At 40.9% G+C, this 25761-nt stretch overlaps 1 protein-coding gene across 3 annotated transcripts in view; it reads right to left on the reverse strand.

The window, feature by feature from the left end:
* The window catches only part of TNFSF13B (TNF superfamily member 13b), an 84953-nt gene that overhangs the window by 24259 nt on the left and 34933 nt on the right, over positions 1-25761 (reverse strand). Inside the window, exons 1-5 of one of the 3 annotated variants that reach the window (XM_027590993.2) lie at positions 23036-23075; positions 10075-10134; positions 9718-9909; positions 7161-9576; positions 6966-7053 (exon numbers count right to left, since the gene is read on the reverse strand). In XM_027590993.2, coding sequence (XP_027446794.1) covers positions 6966-7053; positions 7161-7508 — 436 coding nt within the window. In that variant the 5' untranslated portion in view covers positions 7509-9576; positions 9718-9909; positions 10075-10134; positions 23036-23075. Of the gene's footprint in view, positions 1-6965; positions 7054-7160; positions 9577-9717; positions 9910-10074; positions 10135-23035; positions 23076-25761 lie in introns of those variants that run through there. The other 2 variants (XM_027590992.2, XM_027590994.2) reach the window with 2 other exon arrangements.

Consider the following 25761-nt stretch of genomic DNA (forward strand, 5'->3'; position numbering starts at 1 on the left):
GCACACTCTTCCTCTTTCCCGCCCTTCAAGCTGTCCATTCTGTGAACCCCTGTCCAAGATACTGCACTTTTTCATGATGTCTGCCATTTTCTGGTATACTGTAATTTACTCATTAATTGTGTTTATTGACTACTTTCTGTGTTTTTCTACCTTGCTGTAATGTAATCTCCAGTGAGCAGGAAACTTTTATCTGTTGTGTTTTCTGATCAACACCCAACACCTAGAATGGTGCTTGAGACCTAAGGGGCCTGTGGCTTACATGGAAGATATATGACATCACTTTTGGCTGCTTTGATTGACTCATTTCCTGGCTCTTCTGTTTCTCAAAACTTTAAACTTGACAAGAACAGGGTTCAGAGATTTGGTTGTAAGGTCCCTATTTTATTTTATTGCTTTTTTGGAAACTGAACAGAAGCCAGCTCTTGCAACACTGAAAAAGAAGTCATTATTGAAGCGGTGGGGGGGGTGGATAGCACTCAGGGAAGATTCTGGTCAAAGATCACCATGACAGCAACCGGCTGTTTTGTTCTAGGAAGGAACACACCCTTAGTGGGGAAGAGGCTCCAGTTAACCTAATTTTGACACAAAGTGGATGACTGAGCTCCATATTGCTTATGCATTCAAAACTCATTTTACAGTCTTGTAAGATACAGCAAAGCCAGAAATGTCCATGAAACAAAGACCGGATGTTACAGACCCATCGGAACTGCCATCTTTCCTTGCAAAGGAGATGGACTATGGATTTCAAGAAAGAACACTCAAAAATAGAGTTATTTGTTAAGTACCAGTGTTGGTTTCTTAGTTGTGACAAAGTATGGTAATATAAGAAAACAGGAGATACTGGATGGGGGGTATATGGCAACTCTCTGCATTACCTCTGCAACTTTTCCGCAATTCTAAAATAATCCCAAACCAAGAATGTTTATTTAAAAATGGAGAAAAATAACTTCAAGTAGATTGGCCAAAATCTTACAATAAATATTTAGAAGATGAAATATGGATAATTTTCCTCCACTCTTGTTTTTATATTTTGTTCATGTTTTCAACACCTTTTTTAGTCTTATAATTGAGATGAGTATGATACACACAATAAAAGTAATTTTTGTATTTCTATAATCTAAAACACATGCAGTTCTAATAACTTTTAAATTCCCTACTGAATAACAAGGGGAAAATATAAAGGTTACTTGATTTTATTAACAAAACCTTGTTTTAGCTCAGTGGGAATCCATTTGAAAGAACCCATTCTCTTGATGGGCTCTTAGTATGGTTATCTCTCCGTTCTTTAAGTGGATGGAATAGTTAGTTGACAGCTGACAGCAGGGATCATGATGATTCCATTTGTGAAGAAATTTTAACAGGAATATTTCAAAGCCAGATCACTTTAGTTATTAGTTTTAATTGGGAATATCTCCAAATACACTTAGGGGCTGAAAAGTGAACTTTTGGCTAATATGAGCCATTTGGCAATTCTTTGATCCTGGATTTCCCCACATTTCTGTTTGTTATATTATAATCAGAAATTATCTTATGAAACACAGAACCCTAATAAGACCTCCATTTGAAACACAATTAAGAAAAACAAAACTGGAGCCAAATACCCAAACTGTACAACTACTTAAGAGCAGCGTTTACCCTTGGAGGACGGGAGGAGCACCAAGTGGGCATGTGGGCTGATGGTGATGTCCACCCCTTCATCTACCACTGTTCATTTTGTGAATACTCACCAAACAATACCCTTACGATCTGTGTCCTTTTCCGTATGTAAATAATACTTCAATTAAAACCAAAACATTAAATAAAACAAGAAATCCACAAAATTAGTTAGACAGGTTGTTGAATATGAGTTTCTCTGTGACTCTTCAGTGAGCCCAAATTGTACCTCTACCTGGTGAACCAGGAAAGTCTGGGGCGAGGGGTCCCCAAATTCTCCCAGCAAGTCCAGCCTTGCTATCCAACTCATTCTTTGGTGAATTAGTTGTTTTAAATATCAAGTTAAAAAATTGCATAACACGGCCTCCAATCAAAACCTGAGAAATGAAGAGGTACAGCTGCTTTGGAAAACAGTGTGGTGTTTCCTCAAAAAATTAAAAACAGAGCTACCCTATGACCCAGCAATTGCACTCCTGGGTATTTACCCCAAAGACACAGATGTAGTGAAAAGAAGGGCCATATGCACCCCAATGTTCATAGCAGCCATGTCCGCAATAGCCAATCTGTGGAAAGACCCGAGATGCCCTTCAACAGATGAATGGATAAAGAAGATGTGGTCCATAGATACAATGGAATATCACTCAGCCATCAGAAAGGATGAATACCCAGCTTTTACATCCACATGGATGGGACTGGAGGAGATTATGCTAAGTGAAATAAGTCAAGCAGAGAAAGTCAATTATCATATGGTTTCACTTATTTGTGGAACATAAGGAATAGCTTGGAGGACATTAGGAGAAGGAAGGGAAAAATGAAGGGGGGGGACATCGGAGGGAGAGACGAACCATGAGAGACTACGGACTCTGAGAAACAAACAGCGTTTTAGAGGGGAGGGGGGTGGGGGATGGGTTAGCCTGGTGATGGGTATTAAGGAGGGCACGTGGAGCCCTAGGTGCATGGAGCACTGGGTGTTATACACAAACAATGAATCATGGAACACTACATCAAAAACTAACGATGTACTGTATGGTGACTAACATAACATAATAAAAAAAAAAAAAGAAATACGGGAAAATCCCCCCCTCCAATGATGCCAGATCACTGCATCTTACTTCATAGTGAGCCCAAAATCGAGCAGCAAAAATTCACAGAACACCTACTGTGTACAAGTATCATGATGAATGTGCCAAGGACACAGGACCCAGAGCACAGAAGCCTCTCCTCTTTAGCTTGACAGACAGGACACGTACAAACCTCCCCCAGGTGATCTATGTAATACCAGGTGTGCTGTGTGCTGAGGACGTGGGGCTTTCTAGCCCAACACACTGGAGTTTACTTACAGATTGAACAAACACACAATAAAACTGAAGTGCCTGCTGAAATTTAGGCTCGATTTACAGAGAAATAAAAATGGGCAACATTCTGGAGTGTTATTCAGCAGTACTTAGCTCTGAACCTTTTTGACATAGTTATAAAATGACAGAATATGCAGAAAGCAGAGTATCCTAAAAACAAAATCTAAAACAATACTATAATTCTATTAAGTATAAATCCAGTAAGTGTGTTGATGTGGCTTAAAACTAACCATGAGATTGATCGAATGCTGCATTATTTGTTGAAAATTCTGTACATTTTTAAACAGTTTAACAACCTATTTGAAAATCCCAGGACTCCAAAATCACAACAAAACGTTTTTTACACTTAACTATGAAAGAAGAGTAAAACCTATACAAGGAAAATTCTACCTAATCGGGAAATTTAAAATTTGATATTTAATAAAGATATTAAGTGTTCCTGGATATATAAAATTAAACCATGTAAAAATTCCATTTTCTTCTTCAGAGTTACAATTTTTATAAAATTCCAACAAAAAATGTCAATGGTTCTAGGATGTATATAGAAAATTAATAAATAAGAACATGAATGGCTGGACACTTTGAAAGTAACAGGGACAACCTAAAGTTTTTGAGTCTTACTTAAAATAAATCAGAACTAGGGGCGCCGCGGTGGCTCAGTCGGTTAAGCGTCCAACTCTTGGTTTTGGCTCAGGTCATGACCTCAGGGTCTTGGGATTAAACCAGAGCCAGAGTCAGGCTCCCTGCTCAGTGGGGAGTCTGCTTCTCCTCTCCCTCCCCCCACAACCCCCCCAGATCATGGTCTCTCTCTCTTTCTGAAATAAATACACAAATAAATATCGTCAAAAAATAAATCAGAACCAGAATAGAAATGAAAAAAACAAAGCTGCATAGATTCAAACAGTAGTTTTCTCAATTCCAAAAAAAAAGACAGTACCAAACAGACAAAAAAAAAAAAAAAATCAACGAGTTTCAGACAAACTTCTTGGTTATGGACACATTAATTTTGTAGTGCTAAACAAAATACATATTCCCTGCACAAAAGGATGGCGTCTAAAACAACATTCAAGCCAGTTTCATGAATGAGGAAGAGTAAATAGGACCTGTCACTGAGGTTCTCCTCCTGAAGCTTTCCATCTCTGATCTATGAATGTTATGAGTGTGTGTGTGTGTGTGTGTGTGTGTGTGTGTGTGTGTGTGTGTATAGAGATGCACTGTTTGTTGCATATATATGTTATCTACACATATGTATGATAAATTCACATACATGCTATATCTATGTACACTACACAGATATATGTACTATACAAAAGGTCTATAAAAATCTCAGGCAAACCATGATAATGACAATAGCAGTTACATCTGGACTTTGGAAGCTGGGTAAATTTTGATTCACTTGATAGAATTTTTTGTTACTTTCCAAACTTTCTAACAATTACAAATTACTTAGGGAAAATTTTTAATAAGCATATAACTTTTGGATGCCATAAAATCATAAATTTGTAAAAATTTGCACATGTTAGGAAAATTTAAAATATAACAGAGAGTATTTTGGGGACGTGGGACTCCAGGAGTTAATTAATTTCTTACTCAATGTCCTTTCTTCTTAAATCTGCTATAAAGAGCCCACATCCTCTCTGTGATGGTAAAGTTAGGGTTTATCTGTAAAACTAATGTGCAGAGGCTGGGGAATACTAGCATGGAGGTTGAAGGAGACTGCGGTACTGTGACCCGACCAGATATTAAAGCTCATTATATTACAAAATACTTAAAATATTTTATTTAATACAGATAAATAGAATAATAAATCAATGAAAAAACTGTCCAAAATAGATTCAACTATATATGAGAAACTTAATATAATACAATAAGCTTTCGAATGCAAACAAGTTAAAAAGAATCATCCAATAAATTTAGTTGAGATATTTAGCAGTAATTTGGAAGGAAAAAATAAAAGAAGAAAGGGGAAGTTAAAGTTAGTAGACGTGATCTACCAAATGAACGTCAGGAGGATTAAGGAGTTAAGTACCAAACTAAAACACTACGTTAGATAGAAGTCAAAGTAGCAGCGAATACAGTAGGCTATGTAAGAGATTATGAATAAATACATTTTTAGCTTTAATGTATTAGAGACGATCAAAAGGAAAAGTTTATCACATTAAATACACAGATGTAAAATCTCTGTAAAAAAGTTAAAAAAAGCAAAATATTGTGAAAATATTTACAGCAGAATTTTGATAGGCAGAATGTCTAATATAGTTTCTTCAAAATTACAAAAAAAATTAGGACAAATGAGGGAAGTTATAAATAAAAATTAGCAGAACATAAAATTAGAAGTTATCCAAATATGCAGAAAGAAATTCTTATTTGCAAGCAGGCAACAAATTACATCTGAGATACTGTTTTACAACTACTAAATTAGCCAAAATAAATTTTAAAAGATAAAATGCTGTAAGAATGCGGAGAACTTGTCCACTGCATTTCTGACTGCATCCATTTATAACTCATTTTGAAAGCAACATGGCAAGAGGCAGCGAGGGTGGTAAAGATGTTCATCCCCTTTAGCTCTGATAGTCTATCTACAGAACTTATATGGAACATGTAATTCCTCAGAAACAAGAGATCTGCACAAAAATTTTGGAAATGGTCACGTTAAATAACTGCATGATACAGCAAACTAATATGGAATTACTTAGAAATAGGGAAAATGCTTATTGTATAATGATAAGTGAACACAAAAATATACCATATGCTACATTTTTTCAATTACGTAGGAAATACAGATGACAAAAGGCAAAGTATGAAAATAATTTATGTGTTAAAGTATAGTAAAAGTATTAGTGTTTCCTAGTTTATATATGTTTCAATCCAACTGTTTCTGATAATTGACACAAAGCATATGTTAAAATCACGGTCTTTATGAAATAGGTAAGAATTTTGTCCATGAATAAGGCAGTTAGTGAAAAATACGTTTCCAGCCAGAGCATCTGATGTGTGTGTGTGTGTGTGTGTGTGTGTGTGTGTGTGTGATCTCACAGAAGAGCACCTAGTCAGTAAGTCATGCACTTCCCTTCACAAGTGCAAACCTGTATGTACAGAACTACACCTGTTCTGCTCACCTCACAGTCAGTGTGAAGGTTAAGGACACAGTAGCCGTGACAATAACTATCCCAGCACGTGCCTGCCCGGCACATTCTGTGCTCCAAACATGTTCCTTCAAAATAAATAAAAGAGAAACAATACCAAGGATTTCTTAAGGTGTGCTGCTATTGAATGTAATACAAATACTGCTTTTCATCTTCGAAATGCAGGAATTAGAGTCGAGCATTGAGGGATGCCCTGCCCAATCCGAGGTTTCAGGGATCTGTAAGACTCTGGAGTAAGTGGGACATGAACAAAGGCAGGAATCACTTAAGAACTCTTACAAGATCATAAACTTGTGGATTTCCTGGAAAAGCATTAAAATCTCTGCATGTGTGCATGTGTGTGTGTGTAAAATGAACTTTTTGAAAACTAAGGCAACAAATCAAAGAAATCACAAACGCACACCTGCTGCAATATGAGCTTCCCTGGGAGGCAGGGCACGCCATGCGCCCTGAGGAAGTGTTTACCTTTACCTGGCCTTCTCTGACTTCGGTAGACAGAATCTACGCTAACATGCGGTACTTTCTTCCTGGAGGGCTAGACAAGGTTTCTGACAAAGGCATGATCTGTGAGACTATGTGGCCCTTTCCTCCTCCGCTCTGCTTGTGGGACAGGACAGCCCTCAGGCTCTGCTCACTGAAGGACAGAATGTGCTGTGCACGGGCTGTGCCCGGAAGCCCCCTCCAGTTTAGATGCAACTTTCACAGTCTCCGTGCACTGGTCCACTCTCGGGCCCCCAGAGCAGAGGCCATCCTCCACACCTGTGGACGCCAGGCTCCCTGACTCGTAAATGCCTCTGTGCCCGAAACCTACCTGTTTCTTCTGGACCCTGAAGGGCACGCTTGTTCCTGCTGCTTTGGCTGGAGTTGCCCTCTCCTGCAGCGGGTGGTGCGAAGATCCCCTAAGAAGAGAGAAACCCCAAGTTACTGCAAAGACATCTGAGGTGCAGGAGGCGGCAGTGCGGGGGGAGCCCACACCTGGGGCTGCAGCTGCTTGCTGCAAACTCACTTTCAGAGCCGAGGTGACAGCTGGAGCCTTCCGCACGGCTGCCCCGGGGGCCGCGGCTCCGGCCTGGGGGGGGCCTGGCAGCCGCTTTGCCTGGTGTTGCCGCAGCTCCGCCTGGAGGCTCCCCAGCTCGGCCTGAAGGGCGGCCACCCTGCAGAAAGCCAGCACCGAGAGGCAGCCGGCCATCAGGGCCAGCAGCAGGGTCACGGCCAGCAGCGCTCCATCTTTGGAGAATGGGACAGAGGGGCTTTCCTTCAGGGGGGGGATGGAGACACACTCCCTCAGTTTCATTTCTTCTCCCCTCTCCAGGCAGGGAGAAAGGCGTGACCGCTGGCCTGCACAGCCATCCATGGCACTCCTGGAACTTTGGAGGTTCGGGCCTTTCGAGTGAGCGAGCGCAGGGAATGGATCATTTCCTGTGAGCTGTGCTTGCTGGTGTCCTGCACTGACTCCAGGGCCTGGCCCTGCTGTCGCCCGCAGGAGAGCTCTCCTGAGCCTCCCGCCGTCTGCCCCGCTGCATCCCGGCCCCCACTGTATGATAGGTCTTCCTGGCACTGGCCCTTCAATCCGATTGCCCAATCATTTCCTCATTTCACTTTCAGTTTTTGTAAGAATTTTAATGGCATCTCAAGACACACACACACACACACACACACGCACATACGCATACACGGGCCCCGTGCATCCCCCGGCGTGACGGGACTCGAGGTGTGGGCTGGTCCACTGGGGAGAGCCCTGCGGCCGTCCAGGTGCGGGACAAGCATGGCAGGGCTGCCCCACTCGGGGCCACATGGCTCCGGGCGGCAGGGGGAAAAGAACATTGAGGTTCCTGGTGCTGTAATAAAAATAATTAATGTGAAGGTCAGATAAGCTAAGTGGCAGCCCTGAACTGTACTCAGCTGGAGAATGATTTATGAACGGTCTCTAGGTAGGAAACAGAATGAGACGACCTCAGAGGAGGCACGGAAGTCCACTGGGGCATAGTTGCTTTATTACTGTCTCAGCAACGCAACACACAGACTGTGACCGAATCTGGGAGGTGTATTTAGAGTCCATCGGAGGCGTTCTTTCTCTGCAGGGGATGCATTTTGAGGGGAAACCTGTGCGCGCCCTTCCTACTGGGACTGGCCACCCTGACAAGCCCTCCCACCGATCTGCAAGTGGTCGCTCACTGCGACGCGGTCTGGGAAACCCAGCCTTCTCTCCGGCTCCCAGTGCCTCCGCCCAGCCCCACTGGGAGCAGCATGCTCTCTCCCTACAGTCCTTGTTAGGCTGACTCTGCCCCAGCCTAATGGGCATGCGAACAACCTGACTCAGCCCACAGACACTTTGGCTTCCAGTCTCTGCTGCTGGACTTGGTCTGGCTGCAAAGACGGCAGTCCTGCCCTGTCTTGATGGCGGGCTTCTGGACGTTTCCCGGCTGCTCTGCCCCCAGCACAGGCGTGTGGTCAGGAGCTCACACCTCCACAGTGTCCCTGGGCATGAGCTGAGGCCAGGGACACATGACTCCTCTGTGTGCTCCGTCCCCCTCCCATTCTGTACCAGCTTCAAACAGCAAGTTGCAGAAACCGTGTGAGCAAGGAGAAGGGCTCCAGAACCAGGCTGTGACTCTCTCTGGGCAAAATACGTGGCCTCCTCATCTGTGAAATGGGAGGATGGCTGTCCCTGAGAATTCTAACAAGCCTTATAGGAATGCAGAACAAACTATATTTAGGCTGCCTCCATTTCTCATCCATGTTCACTCATTACGAGAAGTAGTTTTATTGCAGACAGCACCACCGCAGATGTCTCTGTGCATGTCCCCCTGTAACGCCTGCAGGGGTCTGACAGCAGACACCTGCTGGGAGTCTGCACATCTTCACCTTCACCAGGAGCCACAGAGACCTCCCACCGAGGTGTGCGTGCTAGGGGTGATGTCATCAGACACTCATTTTTACCTATTAGGACTGTTATTTTTTTTCTTTGTGAGTTCTAAGACCTTTTTAAATGACTTTTAAAGAACTTTAGAAAAACTTCACAAAGTTCTTTCAGAGATGACCTTGGTCCCCCCACATCAGCCATTCTCCAATCTCTGAGGTGGAAGGACGTCTTCTCTGAGTGTGTGGCAGACATCAGGTGACCGCTTCTGTCACGGCCCCTGTCACCAGGCCCATCTTGGTGACACACACTAGGTAACGTTCCAGAGAAAACAGAATTCGTTTGGGGACTATATTAGACCCTCTGTGTGAAAGTAAGGGAGACTCACTCAGGTTCCGTGTGTGTACGAGTGTTACCTACATACATACAGAAATAAAAGAATTCAAGGCAGAGCTGGAAACCCATCACTCTCTTCTTTCACTCAGGACACTTGCAGCCATTGCTTCTTCCTGGGAGCTGACCTTCTTCCACTTCCGGGGGGGCCATGCTTCTCCATGTTCTGCTGTAAAAAGTCCAAAGACAGGGACTAATTTGATTGTGTTAGAGAATTAGCTCTGCCTCCGTCTCTCTTTGGGGCAGAGACCTTCATGGCCGACTGTCTCCAGAGAGAGCCACTGAGCAGCCTCCATGCGGGTCGACTTACAACACGTGTCTCATCTCGCACCAGGCAGTGGGCAACCCTAAGCATGGAGAGGGCAGCAGGGCGGCGGCCTCCCCGACCCACGTGTGAGCTCGTGGCCAAGGCGTGTGTGCGTCGCCCACAGCGATGCCACCACTGAACTTCTCCGGAGACAGGTAGAAACCAAATGGCAGTCATGTGCTCCTGAGTTTCTTACTAGAGGAACAAACGGAAGTTATTACTCCATAAATCGAGGATCTGTTTCCTGCTGAGGAAACAGTTTGACAATAATTTAACTGAAATTCTGTTCAACAAATAGCATGCTATTCACTGAATAACATGCCATACCACAAGTTTATTCAGGGAAGGAAGCCAGCGTACCTGAGCCACAGAGTGTTCTCGGCCAGGATGGAGCTATTTTTACCCACTTCTTTTTCTCACCTAGAATAGAAAACACTCCTGTGTAATACAGCTCTACCAGATGTAATAAATGAATCCATGTTCCTTCTCCCATCCACTCAGGATTGCGTAGATGGGAACATGTGAGAGTATATGTGAAAAGAATTTAAGTTATGAGTTTATCCAAGGGTGTGAACCAGAGAATAAAACAAACATGCACTCTTTGGCTGCCTGCAGCTTATACTGAAAACCTCAAAAATATTCAAAAAGCTTAATTAGAAACTTCTGGCTTAATAGTATTATGAAGAATTAGCACCTTTAGGACACCCCTCTTATACCACTTCTTTGAGGACAAATTGTCTTTCCTGAGGATTTGGACCACTCAATCATGTAGACAACTCTTCTAGACATGTGGATGTAGCTAACAATTGATCTTGGTAAAACCGGCTTCCTAAAGTGCTCAAAATATGGTAAACAGCTGGATACGAATAATTATTACATTTGAGAAACAATCACGTTGTTTTCTGTTGGAAATATATATGCAGCCAGTGAAATGGATTTGTAAGGCTAAATGCTAATCACTTGGTAACTTAACTGTGAAGTAATGGTATAGTTTTCTGGTCATTTCATATATAAAAAATAATGTTGGCAATACTAATTCCTAATTCTCAATAGTTACATTAAAAATAGAAGCATGTGCATTTACGGGAGCTGAATTTGTGTCACCGTTGGGAAGAACATCCACTTTTGTTCAGTATTCATTTTCATTTGCAAATGCATCTTTAGTTTGTTGTGGGACTGCTTTCGGATGTAATGCTCTTGAGTAACAGTGTTTAAGGGTGTGCTTTCAAGAAATTTCTGTTGACTTCAATATATTTTCAATGATAGTGCAGTACAGTTTGCTCTTCTTTACCTTTATAATACCAACACGAATAAAATTTTAATTAGTATTAAGATGGATATGTGTCAGTCATTGCAATCATCTACCTATTTCATATACATGAATGAATTTGTCTGTGTCACATACACAGACACAGAACACACACTGACACCTAGGAATACTTGAATAAAAGTTGCTCAGACTCAACCCACCTCAAAAACATTGGGAGAAATGATAGAGTGATTCTACCCATGCAAGAAATATTACTCTCTGCCTGTAAAAATTAGTAAGGCAGAACTCACAAACATTTAAAATACCTTATTCGGAATTTCGCTCAATAAATGTTAGAAGTAAAATGATGGAGGTGGGGAGTGCAGGTCAGACATGTCTGCATGCCCAACCAAGGCTACTTCACTACCTTAACAGACTCTTTCCTGCCCCAAATCTAGGAACTGATTTTTTTTTCTAACTTCTGCACTACTTCATTTTTTTTTTAAATTTAAATTCAAGGTGCACCTGGGTGGCACAGTCAGGTAAGCATCCGACTCGACTCCTGATTTTGGCCCAGGTCATGATCTCAGGGTTGTGAAATTGAAACCCCAAGTCGGGCTCCACTCTGGGCGTGGAGCCTGCTTAAAATTCTCTCTCCCTCTGCCCCTCCCCCAATGCCTGCATGCGTGCACTCATGCTCTCTCTCATAATAAATAAATAAATAAATAAAATAAAAAAATAAATAAATAAATAAATAAATAAATAAATTTAAGTTAGTTCACATATAGTATAGTACTGGTTTCAGGGGGGTAGGATGTAGTGATTCATCAGTTGCATACAACACCAAGTGCTCATTACTTCAGGTGCCCTCCTTAATGCCCGTCACCCCATTACCCCATCTCCCCACCCACCTCCCCTCCAAGCAACCCTCAGTTTGTTCTCTATATTCAAGAGTCTCTTATGGCTTACCTCCCTCTCTGTTTTTAATCTTATTTTATTTTTCCTTCTCTTCCCCTATGTTCATCTGTTTTCTTAAATTTCTCAAATTCCACATGAGTGAAATCATATGGTATTTGTCTTTTTCTGACTGATTTATTCTGTTCAGCATAATACCCTCTAGTTCCATTCACGTCATTGCAAATGCAAGATTTCATTTTTGATGGCTGAGTAATATTCCAATATAGTAATATTCATATATATATGATATATATGATATATACACACACACACACCCCACATCTTCTTTACCCATTCATCTGTCAATGGACATTTGGGCTCTTTCCATAATTTGGCTATTTTAAAAAAATAATATATATATATATTACTTTTATTATGTTCAATTAGCCAACATATAGTACATCATTAGTTTTTGATGATCAACAATTCATTAGTTGTGTATAACACCCAGTGCTCATCACATCACATGCCCTCCTTAATACCATCACCCAGTTACCCCATCCCCCCACCCCCCTCCCTTCTGTAACCCTCAGTTTGTTTCCCAGAGTCTAAGAGTCTCTCATGGTTTGTCTCCCTCTCTGATTTCTTCTCATTCAGTTTTCCCTCCCTTCCCCTGTGGTCCTCCACTCTATTCCTTACGTTCCACATAGGAGTGAAACCATATAATAACTGTCTTTCTCTGCTTGACTTATTTCACTCAGCATAATCCCCTCTAGTTCCATCCATGCCAATGCAAATGGTGGGTATTCATCCTTTCTGATGGCTGAGTAATATTCCATTGTGTATATGAACCACATCTTCTTTATCCATTCGTCTGTTGAAAGATATCTCAGCTCCTTCCACAGTTGGGCTATTTTGGACATTGCTGCTATAAACATTGGGGTGTAGGTGCCCCTTCTTTTCACTAGCTCTGTATCTTTGGGGTAAATATCCAGTAGTGCAACTGCCAGGTCGTAGGGCGGTTCTATTTTCAACTTTTTGAGGAGCCTCCATACGGTTTTCCAGAGTGGCTGCACCAGCTTGCATTCCCACCAACAGTGTAGGAGGGTTCCCCTTTCTCCACATCCTTGCCAACATTTGTTGCTTCCTGACTTGTTAATTTTAGCCATTCTAACTAATGTGATGTGGTATCTCATTGGTTTTGATTTGTATTTCCCTGATGGCTAGTGATGTGGAGCATTTTTTTCATGTGCCTGTTGCCCATTTGTATGTCTTCTTTGGAGAAGTGTCTGTTCACGTCTTCTGCCCATTTCTTGACTGGATTATTTGTTTTTTGGGTGCTGAGTTGGGTAAGTTCTTTATAGATCTTGGATACCAGCCCTTTATCTGATATGTCATTTGCAAATATCTTCTCCCATTGCATGGGTTGCCTTTTAGTTTTGTTGACTGTTTCCTTTGCTGTGCAGAAGCTTTTTATCTTGATGAAGTCCCAGTAGTTCATTTTTGCTTTTGTTTCCCTTGCCTTTAGAGACTTGTCTAGAAAGAATTTGCTGTGGCCAAGGTCAAAGAGGTTATTGCATAATTTGGCTATTGTTGATAGTGCTGCTATAAACATTGGGGTGCATGTGCCCCTTTGAATCAGTATTTTTGTATCCTTCAGATAAATACCTAGGAGTGCATTGCTGGGTGGTAGGGTAGAAACTGATTTCACTTAGACGTCTGTCTTTGTGAGATTCTGACCAATTGCATGCTTAAATCGTAATCACTGAAATGCAGCTCTGGTGACTCCACATACATTGCCTTTGGTTGCTAAGCGTGGACGTACTAGTGAGGTTTCTAACAAGCAGATGGGGTGGGGGTGGGCTCATGAGAGAGAGTTCGTCATCTTTAAAGAGAAACACAAGAAACACTCACTCTGTCACACGTCCTCACAGGACAACAGAGAATGGTGCCAGTAGTCTGCAACTGCTGAGATGCCCAGGCTGACAGGCTGAGGGTAGGAGAGCAGGGTCATGGAAGAGACCTGGTCTTGAACCCCATGACTGTGCTGCTGAAGTCATCAATCTTCATGTTCCATATTCAGGGACTTCTTATATTAAGTAATACATTTTCCTTCTTCTTTAAGCCCACTTGCTACATGATTAGATGCTGAGCCTCCCAGAGACGTCCTAACTAATTCTGCTAGCTTGAGGATATTTATAGTCCTGCAATTAAAGACTTTTTGTACAGAACAGTTTTGAATGTTCTTTCAGAATTTTTCCACATGTCCACATTTTAAAAACTACAATATAAAGAGAAAAGGTCAGCATCCACAGCTGGAAAAAACTGATGCATTCATTAAGAGTCTTCTTCCCAGTTTTACTTAAAGTTATTTTTTTATAACTTCAGTTATTTCACAGTGTTAGGAAACTTAAGAAAACAAGACCTTTACAAGTGCTACCATGTGGAGATGTAGGTCACAGATTGTCTTTTCTGTGTGGAACCAGAATACATTCAGTGACCTCTTTCCGAAGGGAAAATATGAAAGCAGAATTGTAGGTCTCTGTGTGGGGAGGGGAGCAACTCAAACACACAAAGGGGAGCCACAAAGGGAAACACAGTGTGAATCCATCCTTCTGTCCTTCCTACTAGCTCCCAGGGACCTGTTTAGGGAGCCAAACTGCAGGGGGGCCCAGAGGCAGCTGGATGGTAGTGATGCCTGGGGCTCTAACTGGTCTGAGACGGAAAGATGGTGTGAGGCTTTCCCGACAAGTGACGGTTTACAGTCTCGATGTGAGACGGGAGGCTCAGTGCTCTGTGCGTGAAGGGTGAGCAGAGAGCTGTGGTCCAGGCAGCGGCTGCCATCAGCCCCACAGGAGTGGGCCACGTTTCCTGGGCCCCTGAGCACGTATGAAGGAACTAGATGGGGACACTTAGTCCTCCTGGCCTGGGGCTGGGAGAATGGAAGCAGATGAGAGGAAAGGCGAGCCTGCCCTCATGCCTCAGGGGCAGACTGCAGTTTCTCTGCGGGCACAGCGCCAGCTGGCTTCCCACCAGCGGGGCTGACAAGACTGAAGCCATGCCATGCTTTTAAAGGATGCCAAGGACATGTTTAGGAAAGGTGAGTGGTCCCAGGAAGAAAGAGGACACAGAAATCCCCCTGCATATACACAAAGGGGGTAGGGGCAGACAACATGAATTTTTTAAAATTGATAGGAGATTCAGTTGCAGGTAATTTTTTTAGGAACTGAGAAAGATTCCCATAATTTTCCAGTTAATCAGTTTAAGAGATGAATCCAAGGCAAGGATGGTCACTTCAGAGCTCTGAATGACTGGCCTGCAGGCCCGAGGGAATGTCACGCCTCAGAGCGCGGAGTACAAAAGACAGGGACACGTAACGTGGTGGATTAAAGACACAGAGATTTGAAACCATGAAGGGGGAAAAAAAACCTTTCTTAATCCAATAAAGACCTAAAGCCAGTTTGAAAGTGCGTACCAAGTGGTAGCTCCGAGAAAAACGGACCCAAGGAAGCCTAATGAAATCCCTGCACAAGCAAAGTCTGTGGGGCCTGCAGGAAATACGCCAAACCCTGGAAGATGCACTTCAAACTCTTTTTTAGGGGGAAATGACAGCTCCGATTGTGTATTTTAGTAAGAGGTGGAAGATTTATGTGATCTGAAGAGAAAGCAGAGTATTCCGGTTGAGCACTGTAGCAAAGAAGAATGGCAAATAATGAGCTAAGCATACAGTTCCCAAAGCCCTGAAAAATTAAAAACAACCATAACAAAAAAAAAGCAAATTAAGCTTAAAGAAAGAAGATAAAAAGAAGATAAGATATGAGTAAAATAGGGGCGCCTGGGTGGCTCAGTTGGTTAAGCAACTGCCTTCGGCTCAGGTCATGATCCTGGAGTCCCGGGATCGAGTCCCGCATTGGGCTCCCTGCTCAGCGGGAAGCCTGCTTCTCCCTCTCCCTCTGCCTCTCCCTTCTGCTTGTATGCTCTCTCTCTCAAATAAATAAATAAAATCTTTAAAAAAAAGAATAAAATAGATAGCAAGCAACCACACAACAGAGAGGATAAGGGAATCTGGTTATTTGAAACAAAAAATGAGTAAATTTTAGGAAGACAAAGAAAAAAGGAAAGTACAAATTCACACTAACAAAAATGACAAATGACAAATGACAAATTTCTAGAGCGAGTGTAGATGCCAAAAGGATAGTAAGAGGGTTTGATGAACAAATTTTTGCAGTAATGATAAGGGGAAATGGGAGTTTGTATATATTTTTTCTGTACAAGAAAAATGAAATAATAAAGCAGGGAAAGCACAGTGGATGAAATACCATTCAGTCCATCATTAATGCTCCAGGTGCCAGGGATGAGAAGGAAAGGAAGAAAGAGAAGGCAGAAAAAAGAAAAGAAATTTAAAAAGAAAGGTTGAAAACTCCTGTTTCCTGGAGGTTAAATTCTGCTGTGTGAGATCATCCTTTTCAAACAATTTCAAATTATAATAGAGTTATACAAAATAGTTTCTATCTGGTTTTCAATGTTAGTATCTGTGGGTTGTTTTTTTTTTTACTATTTTTTTAAATTGTCTACTTATGATTTCTCCCTTTATTTCATGAAAAGATAGCTAAAACTTATTTGGTTACTATCATCTAACTAATCAACAGATGGTTTTACTTGTTATCTTTAGAATTTGCTTCGTTCTGCTTTTCTTAAGTGTGTTTTGTTGTTCTAACTTCTTCAGTAGAATGCTTAAATCATTCATTTCCTTTCTTATTTGATATAAACAAACAGGCTATTAAATTTCCTAAGAGCATTGTTTAGCAAAATTCAATCATATTTGATAAGCAATATTTTTATTATTACTATTTTCAAGAAAATCTCACAATTTGGTTTGGTTTTCTACTTTGACTCAGAAGTCATTTAAGAGGTATTTGACTGGGTGATGGACATTGGGGAGGGTATGTAGTAAAGGGAGCACTGTGAATTGTGTAAGACTGATGACTCACAGACCTGTCAAATAATACATTATGTTAGTAAAAAAAATTAAAAAAAAAACTCACACTTTAAAATTTAAAACAAAACAAAACAAAAAAGAGATATTTGGTAATTTGTCTTAATTTGCCAAAATTTCTTTTTCATTTTTCTTACTAATTTCTCATTTATTGTACTGCATTATGATCATTTCCTCTTCCTATTTCTAAAAATTAAAGTTTCTTTGTAGACTAATACTTTCATTTGTGTGACTATAACACATATATTTTTATTAAAGTCCACAATATCCTTTGTTTGTTTGTTTATGTAATCTGTTACAGACTAACTGAGATGGATTAAAGTCCCTACAACTAATATTTTATTTGTGTATTTCCAGTTGTTCCTCCTATGGTTTAGGTTTATGAGTACTGATGCTATAATATTTAACATTATATTATTAGTGTAAAGATATTCAAAAAGACAGGAAGATAATGACTCATATCTATGAAAAAGAGATTTTTTTCCCCAAACATACAAGAAACACAAAATTAAGTCAACATTAACAACTTTCAAAAAGGTGGAGTTTTTTAAAATTTATTTTATTTTTTTTAAAGATTTTATTTATTCATTTGACAGAGAGAGAGCACGCACAAGCAGGCAGAATGGCAGGCAGAGGGAGAGGGAGAAGCAGGCTCCCCACTGAACAGAGAGCTGGATGTGGGGCTAGATTCCAGGGCACTGGGATCATGGCCTGAGCCAAAGGCAGATGCTTAACTGACTGAGCCACCCAGGTGCTCCAAAGGTAGAGTTTTTTATAAGCTGCTGTGATGGGTAGCTTTGGAAGACTGTGAGAATAAATCCTCTGGTGAAAGTCCATTTGCCATGAGACTCTGTAGCTCTTCCTATCAAAAGGTTTCTCTATTTCCTTGCCCCCTGAATCTGAGCTGACCTTGTGAGTTGATTTGACTAGCAGAATATGGCAGATGCGACCCAGTTCCAGTTTACACTCTCTTGGGCTCCTTTCCTGAGACCACCATGTAAGAGAGTCAGTGTATCCACTGGGGGATGGGCAGACACATGGAGAAGCACCCCAGTGTCCCAGCCAGGAGTCAGCATCTAGTGTCAAATGTGTGAGGGAGGCCAGCTTGAGCCTTGCAGTCCAGACGCAAGCAGCCACGGTAATGAGCTGAGGTGGGACCAGCAGATGCATCTGCCAGAAAGCCACAGAATCACAAAAATAATAAATCATCACTGTTATAAGCCAGTAAATTAGGGTGGTTTGTCACTTAGCAATAGATAACTGAAATATCACATTCATTGATTATAGTTTAGTAATAGAAATCATTTAAAAAGCTGATCAGAGTTGTTTACTTGAAAATGTAAAACTACAGGGGTGCCTGGGTGGCTCAGTGGGTTAAGCATCTGCCTTTGGCTCCAGTCATGATCCCGGGGTCCTGGGATTGAGCCCCATGTTGGGCTCCCTGCTCAGCAGGGAATAAGCTTCTCCCTCTGTGCTCTCTGTCTCTCTCTCCCCACCCCCTCAAGTATATAAATAAAATCTTTAAAAAAAAGCCTTTTAAAAAAAAAGAAAAAGAAACTGCAAAACTACAATCGCAGATAAAATCTGAATCAAGGAGGTATGCAAAACTGAAGTTAGAAACTACCTGGAAAGCACCGAGAAGGGAAAAAATTTATATTAAAACAGCAAGGCATTAGTAACTAACGAAATCAGAGCACTGAAAACAAAGCTATCATCAAAACACAAGAATATTCTGAAGAAACCAGAAAAGAAATAAAACAAGCCAAAATAACCCAGGAAGTGAAAGTTAATAAAGGTAATAAGCATTGATGGTTAATTGTTAATTATGTATTGCTAGTTAGAATGTGAGAAAAAAACTCTTTCAAAAGTGCAAAATAAAAAAGTTGTTTTAGAAACCACTGTGGCAATACCTAGTAACATTGTAACATAGTAACATTCGCACTTGACTCAACAGTCCTGCCAGGAGAACTTATTCATGGGGGGAGGAAACAGTAGCAAAGGAAGTAGACACAGGGTCTCAAGGAAAATTAAATCTCCATTGGTTTAGTCTTTTATAGGCAATCGGCAACTTCTTTTGTTGTTTTCCTGCTACTCAAAATACAAAGCTAAAACTCTCATGTTCTCAAACCGTTTTATTACCAAGTCTGATTGCCCAACAAATTTATAAGAAAATTTGTAAAAGTTGTATTAGATAATTGTGGGGAGTCATAAAACTTATCTAATACGTTAGTAAAAATTCGTCTTGATGATTACTCCTGTATTTTCTGCATTTAAAATGAACTGATTTTTTTTTTTGTCTATTCCTCTTAAAAATAGGTCTCTTTGTTCTACCACTAGGGTCAAAAAAAGAGGGTGATTTCCAGAATTTTAACCAAAAGCATAATCTGTTATCTCACGGCTTCAGCTGTTTACATATTTTAAACTGAATAATGGGCTTCTAATAGTTTCAAAAATTAAACACAATCCAGACCCATGTTGGTATTTCCACGCTCAGGAGAAGCAATCACGATGCAGTGCAAAATTCTTGTGAGATTCTCACTGCCACTTATCAACCAGCAGTACTCATGATAATTAACCAAGGATGACAAATGAAAGTGAATAAAGTATAAACTCTATCTGCTGGTGACTATTAAAACCCTTCCCCATTTCAGGGCGCCTGGCTGGATCAGCCCGTAGAGTAGGTGACTCTTGATCTTGAGGTGGTGAGTTCGAGCCCCTCATTGAGGGTAGAGATTACTTAATAAATAAAAGTTTTTAAAAAAATCCTTCACCATTTCAGAACACTAACCTTAAATCATTAACTATAGGTCATAAAATTGCATTAAAATACAAATAACATAAAATTTACCACCTTACCCTTTATAGTTGATGGTTAGTTGTTAATTATGTATTGCTAGTTAGAATGTGAGAAAAGAACTCTTTCAAAAGTGCAAAATAAAAAAGTTGTTTTAGAAACCACTGTGGCAATACCTAGTACCATTGTAACATAGTAACATTCGCACTTAACTCAACAGTCCTGCCTTTATAAAGGCACTCTTCAATTTCTCTTTAACATAGCTGGACTTTTGAATTTATAATTTCCACCCCAACTCAGACAAGGGAACCTATTTCAATTTGGGAAACCTCTGGATGTCATGGATTTTGCAGCACAAAGAGGATTTATACATCATCTCGGGCTCCAGGAGGCGGCAATGTGTGTGTGGACCACTCCACGCTACTTAGTATACAGAGAAAGGTATTTTGATTCCCAGGACTGTCCTTTGCCTATAATGCCTCTTCTGGCCCTACATTTTTTTTTTTTTATGGTGACAAAATCATACAGCATAAAATTTACCATCTCTCTCTGTTGGGCAACCATCACCACAATCCATCTCCAGCACTTTTTCATCTCACACAACTGAAACTCTATTCTCATTGAACTAACGACTACCCTGCCCCAGCCCCTGATAACCATCATTCTACTTTCGGTCTCTATGATGTTGACACTCTAGATCCTCAGATAAGTGGAATCATATAGTATTTGTCTTTTTATGACTGGCTTGTTTCATGGAGCATGATGTCCTCAAGGTTCATCCATGTTATGGCTTATGTCAGAATTTCCTTCCTTTTTAAGGCTGGACAATACTCCCATTGTATGTATGCCTGTGATTAATGTAGGGGGCCCTTATCTACTCCATTGATGGCCCAAATAAAACAGAGGGTGACCTTCCTTCAGAGAAGAGGGAACTCCTCCTGTCTCACTGCTGAGCTGGGACATAGGTCTTTTCCTGCCTTCAGACTTGAACTCACCCTGGCTCTTCTGGAGTCTGGAGCCTGCTAACTTTCAGACTGGAACTTATGGCATCAGCTCTCCGGGTTCTTGGGCTTTCGGATTCGTATTAGAATATTGTGCGTACATGTACATATCCCGTTGTTTGTGTGTCTCTGGAGAACCCTGGCGGATGCAATACCACATTTTGTTTATCTACTCACCCATCACTGAGGGAGGATGATCGACTTGGATGGCTTCCACATTTGAGCTATGGTGGATAATACTGCTAGAATGTTCTTGTGCAAATACTTCTTGGAAGGTCCTGCTTTCAATCCTTCTGGATATATACACAGAAGTGGAATTGCTGAATCAGATGGTATTTCTATTTTTAATCTTTTGAGGACCCTCCATACTGTTTTTCCATAGTGGCTGAACTTCACAGTTTGCATTCCCGCCAACACTGCAAAGTGGTTCCAATGTCTCCACACCCCTGCCAACACTTGTTACCTTCTATTTTTTTGACAGTAGCCATCCTAATGCATGAGAGGTGATATGTCACTGTCATTTTGATTTCCATTTCCCTGATTAGTGAAGAACTATGGACAATTTTTAAAGCTCTTTAAAAAACCACGTTAAAAAACGGCATACATGTTAACTTGTTTATGAAATAAAGCTACAGACAGACACATAGTTCTTGCTCAAATCTGCTTGTAAAGAAAACCTCTGTCTTCTTCCCATGTATCTCTTTTATCTCACACGACTACCACACTCACAACACTTCTGACATCAGATGTGTGGGTGCTTTCCCCCATCCGTAATTCTCCGCAAAACCAGCTGGGTGCCCTACAATTTAACTCAGTCTGACACCTTCTACCTGGGGATAGGATCAGATCCCGCAGGTTAAGGGCTCAGTCCCATAAGATTGCCTCTGCCACTCTTGAGGTGCCAATCACAAATCCAGGCTGTCACCTGTGCTTCTGATGGAGGTGCTACAGATCAGAGGTCCTTACGACCCCCTCCTCTGGTTCGGTTAATTTGCTAGAGCAGCTCACAGAATTCAGGACACAGTCTACTTCCTCTTTACCAGTTTGTTGCAGAAGGTTATAATAAAGGATACCTAGAAATATCCAGATGAAAGAGGTGCACATGGCAAGGTAAGTGGGAAGGGGTGCAGAGCTTCCATGCCCTCTCCGGGAACACCACTCTTCCAGCACCTCTAGGCTCTCACCAACCCTCTATGCTCTCCAAACCTCATACTTACTAGGATTTTTATGAAAGCTTCCTTAGGCATGATGGATCATTAGCTCCATTTTCAGCCCCTCTCTCTTCTCTGGAGAAGGGGGATGATAGGGTGCAGAAAATGCCAAGCTTCTAATCCTAGCTTGGTCTTTTCAGTAACCAGCCCCATCCAGGAGCCCACCAAGAGTCACCTCATTAGATCAGAAGACACTGCTATCACCTAGGATATCCCAAGGGATTTAGGATACCGGGTCAAAGACTAATATATATATATATATTTTTTCTAAATTCTTTTTAAAAATAACATGTGTGCTAATTTATTTACAAGGTAAAATAAAACTAGAGACAGACAGTTCTTGATCATTGATCTGCAACTTTTCTCAAATATGCTGATTCATTTGCAAACACACCAGTGAAGCAAAATTAGAAACACAAGGCTGCTGAGATGACCAGGGGATTTAGTTGGATTGATTTCATAGTTACTGTTATCAACCCATGTTAGCAAAACGAACCTACCTCCTCTATAAGAGCACATCTCTTCTAACACCCACACTCTCTAGGTCACCATGTCCTTGGTCACTCAGGAGATGTGCCGACAATCTGAACTCCACTTTCTAAACCCTAGCGCCTGACCACTCTTCTCTCTAACTGAGGAATTATTTTCCTCTGGATTTGTTAGTCTTGTCCCATGGATATTCTACTTTTTAAGGTGATTTTGCATATTTTTAACTTATTATAGTTTGTTCTGTAATATAAAATATAAAACCCAAATGCAATGTACAACCAGATGAAGATCCCAGGTCAAAAACAAAAAACTTTCAAAGGCATCTGGGGAAAAGATGAGGAGAGTTGAATATGAACTGGCTACTTCATTGTTCATCGTCGTAGGTGTGATATTGAGAATGTGCTACGCAGGAGGACATCCTCGTTCTTAGGGGAGGCACACTAAAGTATTAATGGATAAAGTGTCATCATACTGCAACTTACTTTACAGTAGTTCAACATAAAAGATAAATACTTAATGGATGTAACAGAGTAACACAGGTAAAGCAAAATATACCCCAATTCTGAATCTAAGTGACAAGTGAATGCTTATCCATTTTACTATTATTTTAACATCTCAGAAGGAATGAAAATTTTGTAACCTCCGCAAAATGAAACAAAAGATGAAGCACCGTTTTCTACTTACAAGTTCCAGGAAAAGCAAACTTTGGAGGTCGCACCTCAGTCTTTTGTCCATGTGCATAACAATCCTTTTCTCAAAAGTAAAATGATGATACAAAGCTGATCATCATATAAAAAGCAGATTTTTCATTCAGCCATTACTTCTTGTTTATAGCATTGCGTTTGCAACTGAGTTTTTGATATGAAAATAGTCCACCTAAACAACTGTTTCAGCTTCAATGATGCTTTCTCTTGCTTCTGTTTTTCTTTACAGAAGGCAGATGAGCTTTTTTCCACTCTAACCCTTCAGGGTCTGTGCCCAGCACATGCTCTATTGATGTGGGTTTTCAAACTATACACCATTCATGTCGGTTTCCAATAGACAGGCAGTCAGAATAGAGACTGGAAAGACAAGGGGGTGTCTGCCCCCCCGGAGGACCTCCGATGGGTGTCTGTGTGGGGGTGGGCACCAGAGACAAACGGTGTCTTTAGAAGCCATGGAAAAATGATGTCCTGGCTGAGGCTGGTATGGAAGGAGTGACACTGTCCTAGAATGAACTCAGGATTAGAATCACCCGATATGGGCTTTGACAGCAAGCACACCAGCAGTTGTCATAATATATAGAAAATCAGAGGCACTGCTCCAGTGGCCTTAGATCCCATAAGTCAGATGGCTCTTCAACCAACCCCAAAAAGAGATTAGTATGCCCTGACATCAGAACCATTCTCCATCCAATCACCCAGACTTGACAATTCAGCCAGATAGGTCAGCGAGGGCTGAGGCAGGTTAATTTGATTTAGAAAAGCAAGGGGAGCACCTGGCTGGCTCAGTCCCTAGAGTGTGTGACTCTTGATCTTGGTGTCATGGGTTTGAGCGCCACGGTGGGGGTAGAGAGTACTGAAAAGTAAAATCTTAAAAAAAAAGAAGAAAGAAAGAAAAAAAAGGACACATGATGTTTCCTGCTCCCAAGTAGAAGGGAGACAATTCTTTTTCAGGGAAATCTATTCTTTCCAACTGCAACACTTATTGCATATTTGTATTGCATGTGCATATGTTTGTTTATTTACCTATTAATCGTTCATCTCCCTCCCCAAACTCTATGAAGGCAGAAGCTGTGTCTGTTTTATTTGCCTTTACAGAACCAAAATCTAGCACAGGAGAGATGTATCGTAGATGCTCCATTCACGGAAAGAAGGCGATAAACAGTATCCATTGTGTAGGCCACATGTGTTTAATGTGGCCATATCTATATAATCAAGAATTTAGGCTGGCTTATCTAAATGTACAATTGTCTATTTATGGAAATTCATATATCAAAATCTTATCAGCATGTGTTAGATTGACAATACTAGATTTCTGGTAATTTATTGTACTTCAGTATGCCAACCGTGATGCATGCGAATTAATCAGATTTAATGAATTAAGGTTGGTTAATTATTATATAGAGTGACCTTGTCTGTATTATATATTACATCTTAGGTTTTATGAGAAACAAAAAGATTGTCAGATATGTGGGCACCTGGATGGGTCAGTTGGTAACTCAGCCGACTCTTGGATTTTGCTCAGGTCATGATCTCAGGGTGTTCAGATCAAGCCCCACGTGGGGCTCCACACTCAGTGGGGAGTCTGCTTGAGATGCTTTCCCTCTGCCCCTCCCCACACTCGCAGGCACTTGCTCTCTCTCTAAAATAAATAAATAAATCTTGGGGGAAAAAAAAAAAAGATTGTCAGAATGATTTTTAGGACACCTGAGTGGCTCAGTTGGTTAAGCATCTGCTTTCGGCTCAGGTCATGATCCCAGGGCCCTGGGATGGAGCCCCATGTCGGACTCCCTGCTCAGCGGGGAGTCTGCTTCTCCCTCTCCCTCTGCCTGAGGCTCCCCCTGCTTGTGCTCTCTCTCTTTGTGTCCAATAAATAAATAAAATCTTAAAAAAAAGAAATTTGAAGTTCAATATAAACTTTTGTGTATTCTAATTATGCTTAGATCCTTAAAATTTCAACAATATGAAAGTGCTTCTCTTATGTTTTTCTAAATACTCCTAAATGTATTAAGTGAAAAACGCACAGCGGAGTAAACCATGTATAGAATGCTACCATTTCTCTAAGAAGAGATCAGTGGGGGTGGAGAGACAAACAGACAGGAGATTTAGGGACTATATTACAGACATAAATGTACGTATGCATGTATATATGTATGTTTATACATAATGACTTGCTTGGTAATTCATGAGTGACATATTTAAAACATCTTTTCTTTACTTTGGGCAATTTTACAAGCCACTATGCCCCAATTTGTAACACCATATCACTAGAAAGACTTCTATGAACTAGGGGAGGGGGAAATTATTAAGGCAATCACATACAAATCACCCCCCACCACAGCTCTATCTTTTCAATGTTAAGTACAACAAAACCCATATTTTTGTCTAAAGATCCTTTTTATTAGACATTATTTCACTTATACCTTAGGTCAATACAATTTTGAGTATTGTATACCAACTAATGATCTCTTCTTTCTCCTACCTACAGCAATCGCTTTCTCTACATGTAACTAATATCAACAGTTTAATGATATTACTGTGTATATTACATGAGTCAGATAACATATACAAACTGTATACCAACACCTCCGTGTATGTATTCTTGTTTTGAACCTTTAATGAGAAAAATACGTATCAAGCTCAAGAATACTGTTTGGTGTGTCACTGAGTCAAAGGTTGGTATACACACACACACACACAGATTTTATA

Source organism: Zalophus californianus, chromosome 3 (assembly GCF_009762305.2).
Source record: "Zalophus californianus isolate mZalCal1 chromosome 3, mZalCal1.pri.v2, whole genome shotgun sequence".
In the NCBI taxonomy this organism is placed as follows: domain Eukaryota; kingdom Metazoa; phylum Chordata; class Mammalia; order Carnivora; family Otariidae; genus Zalophus; species Zalophus californianus.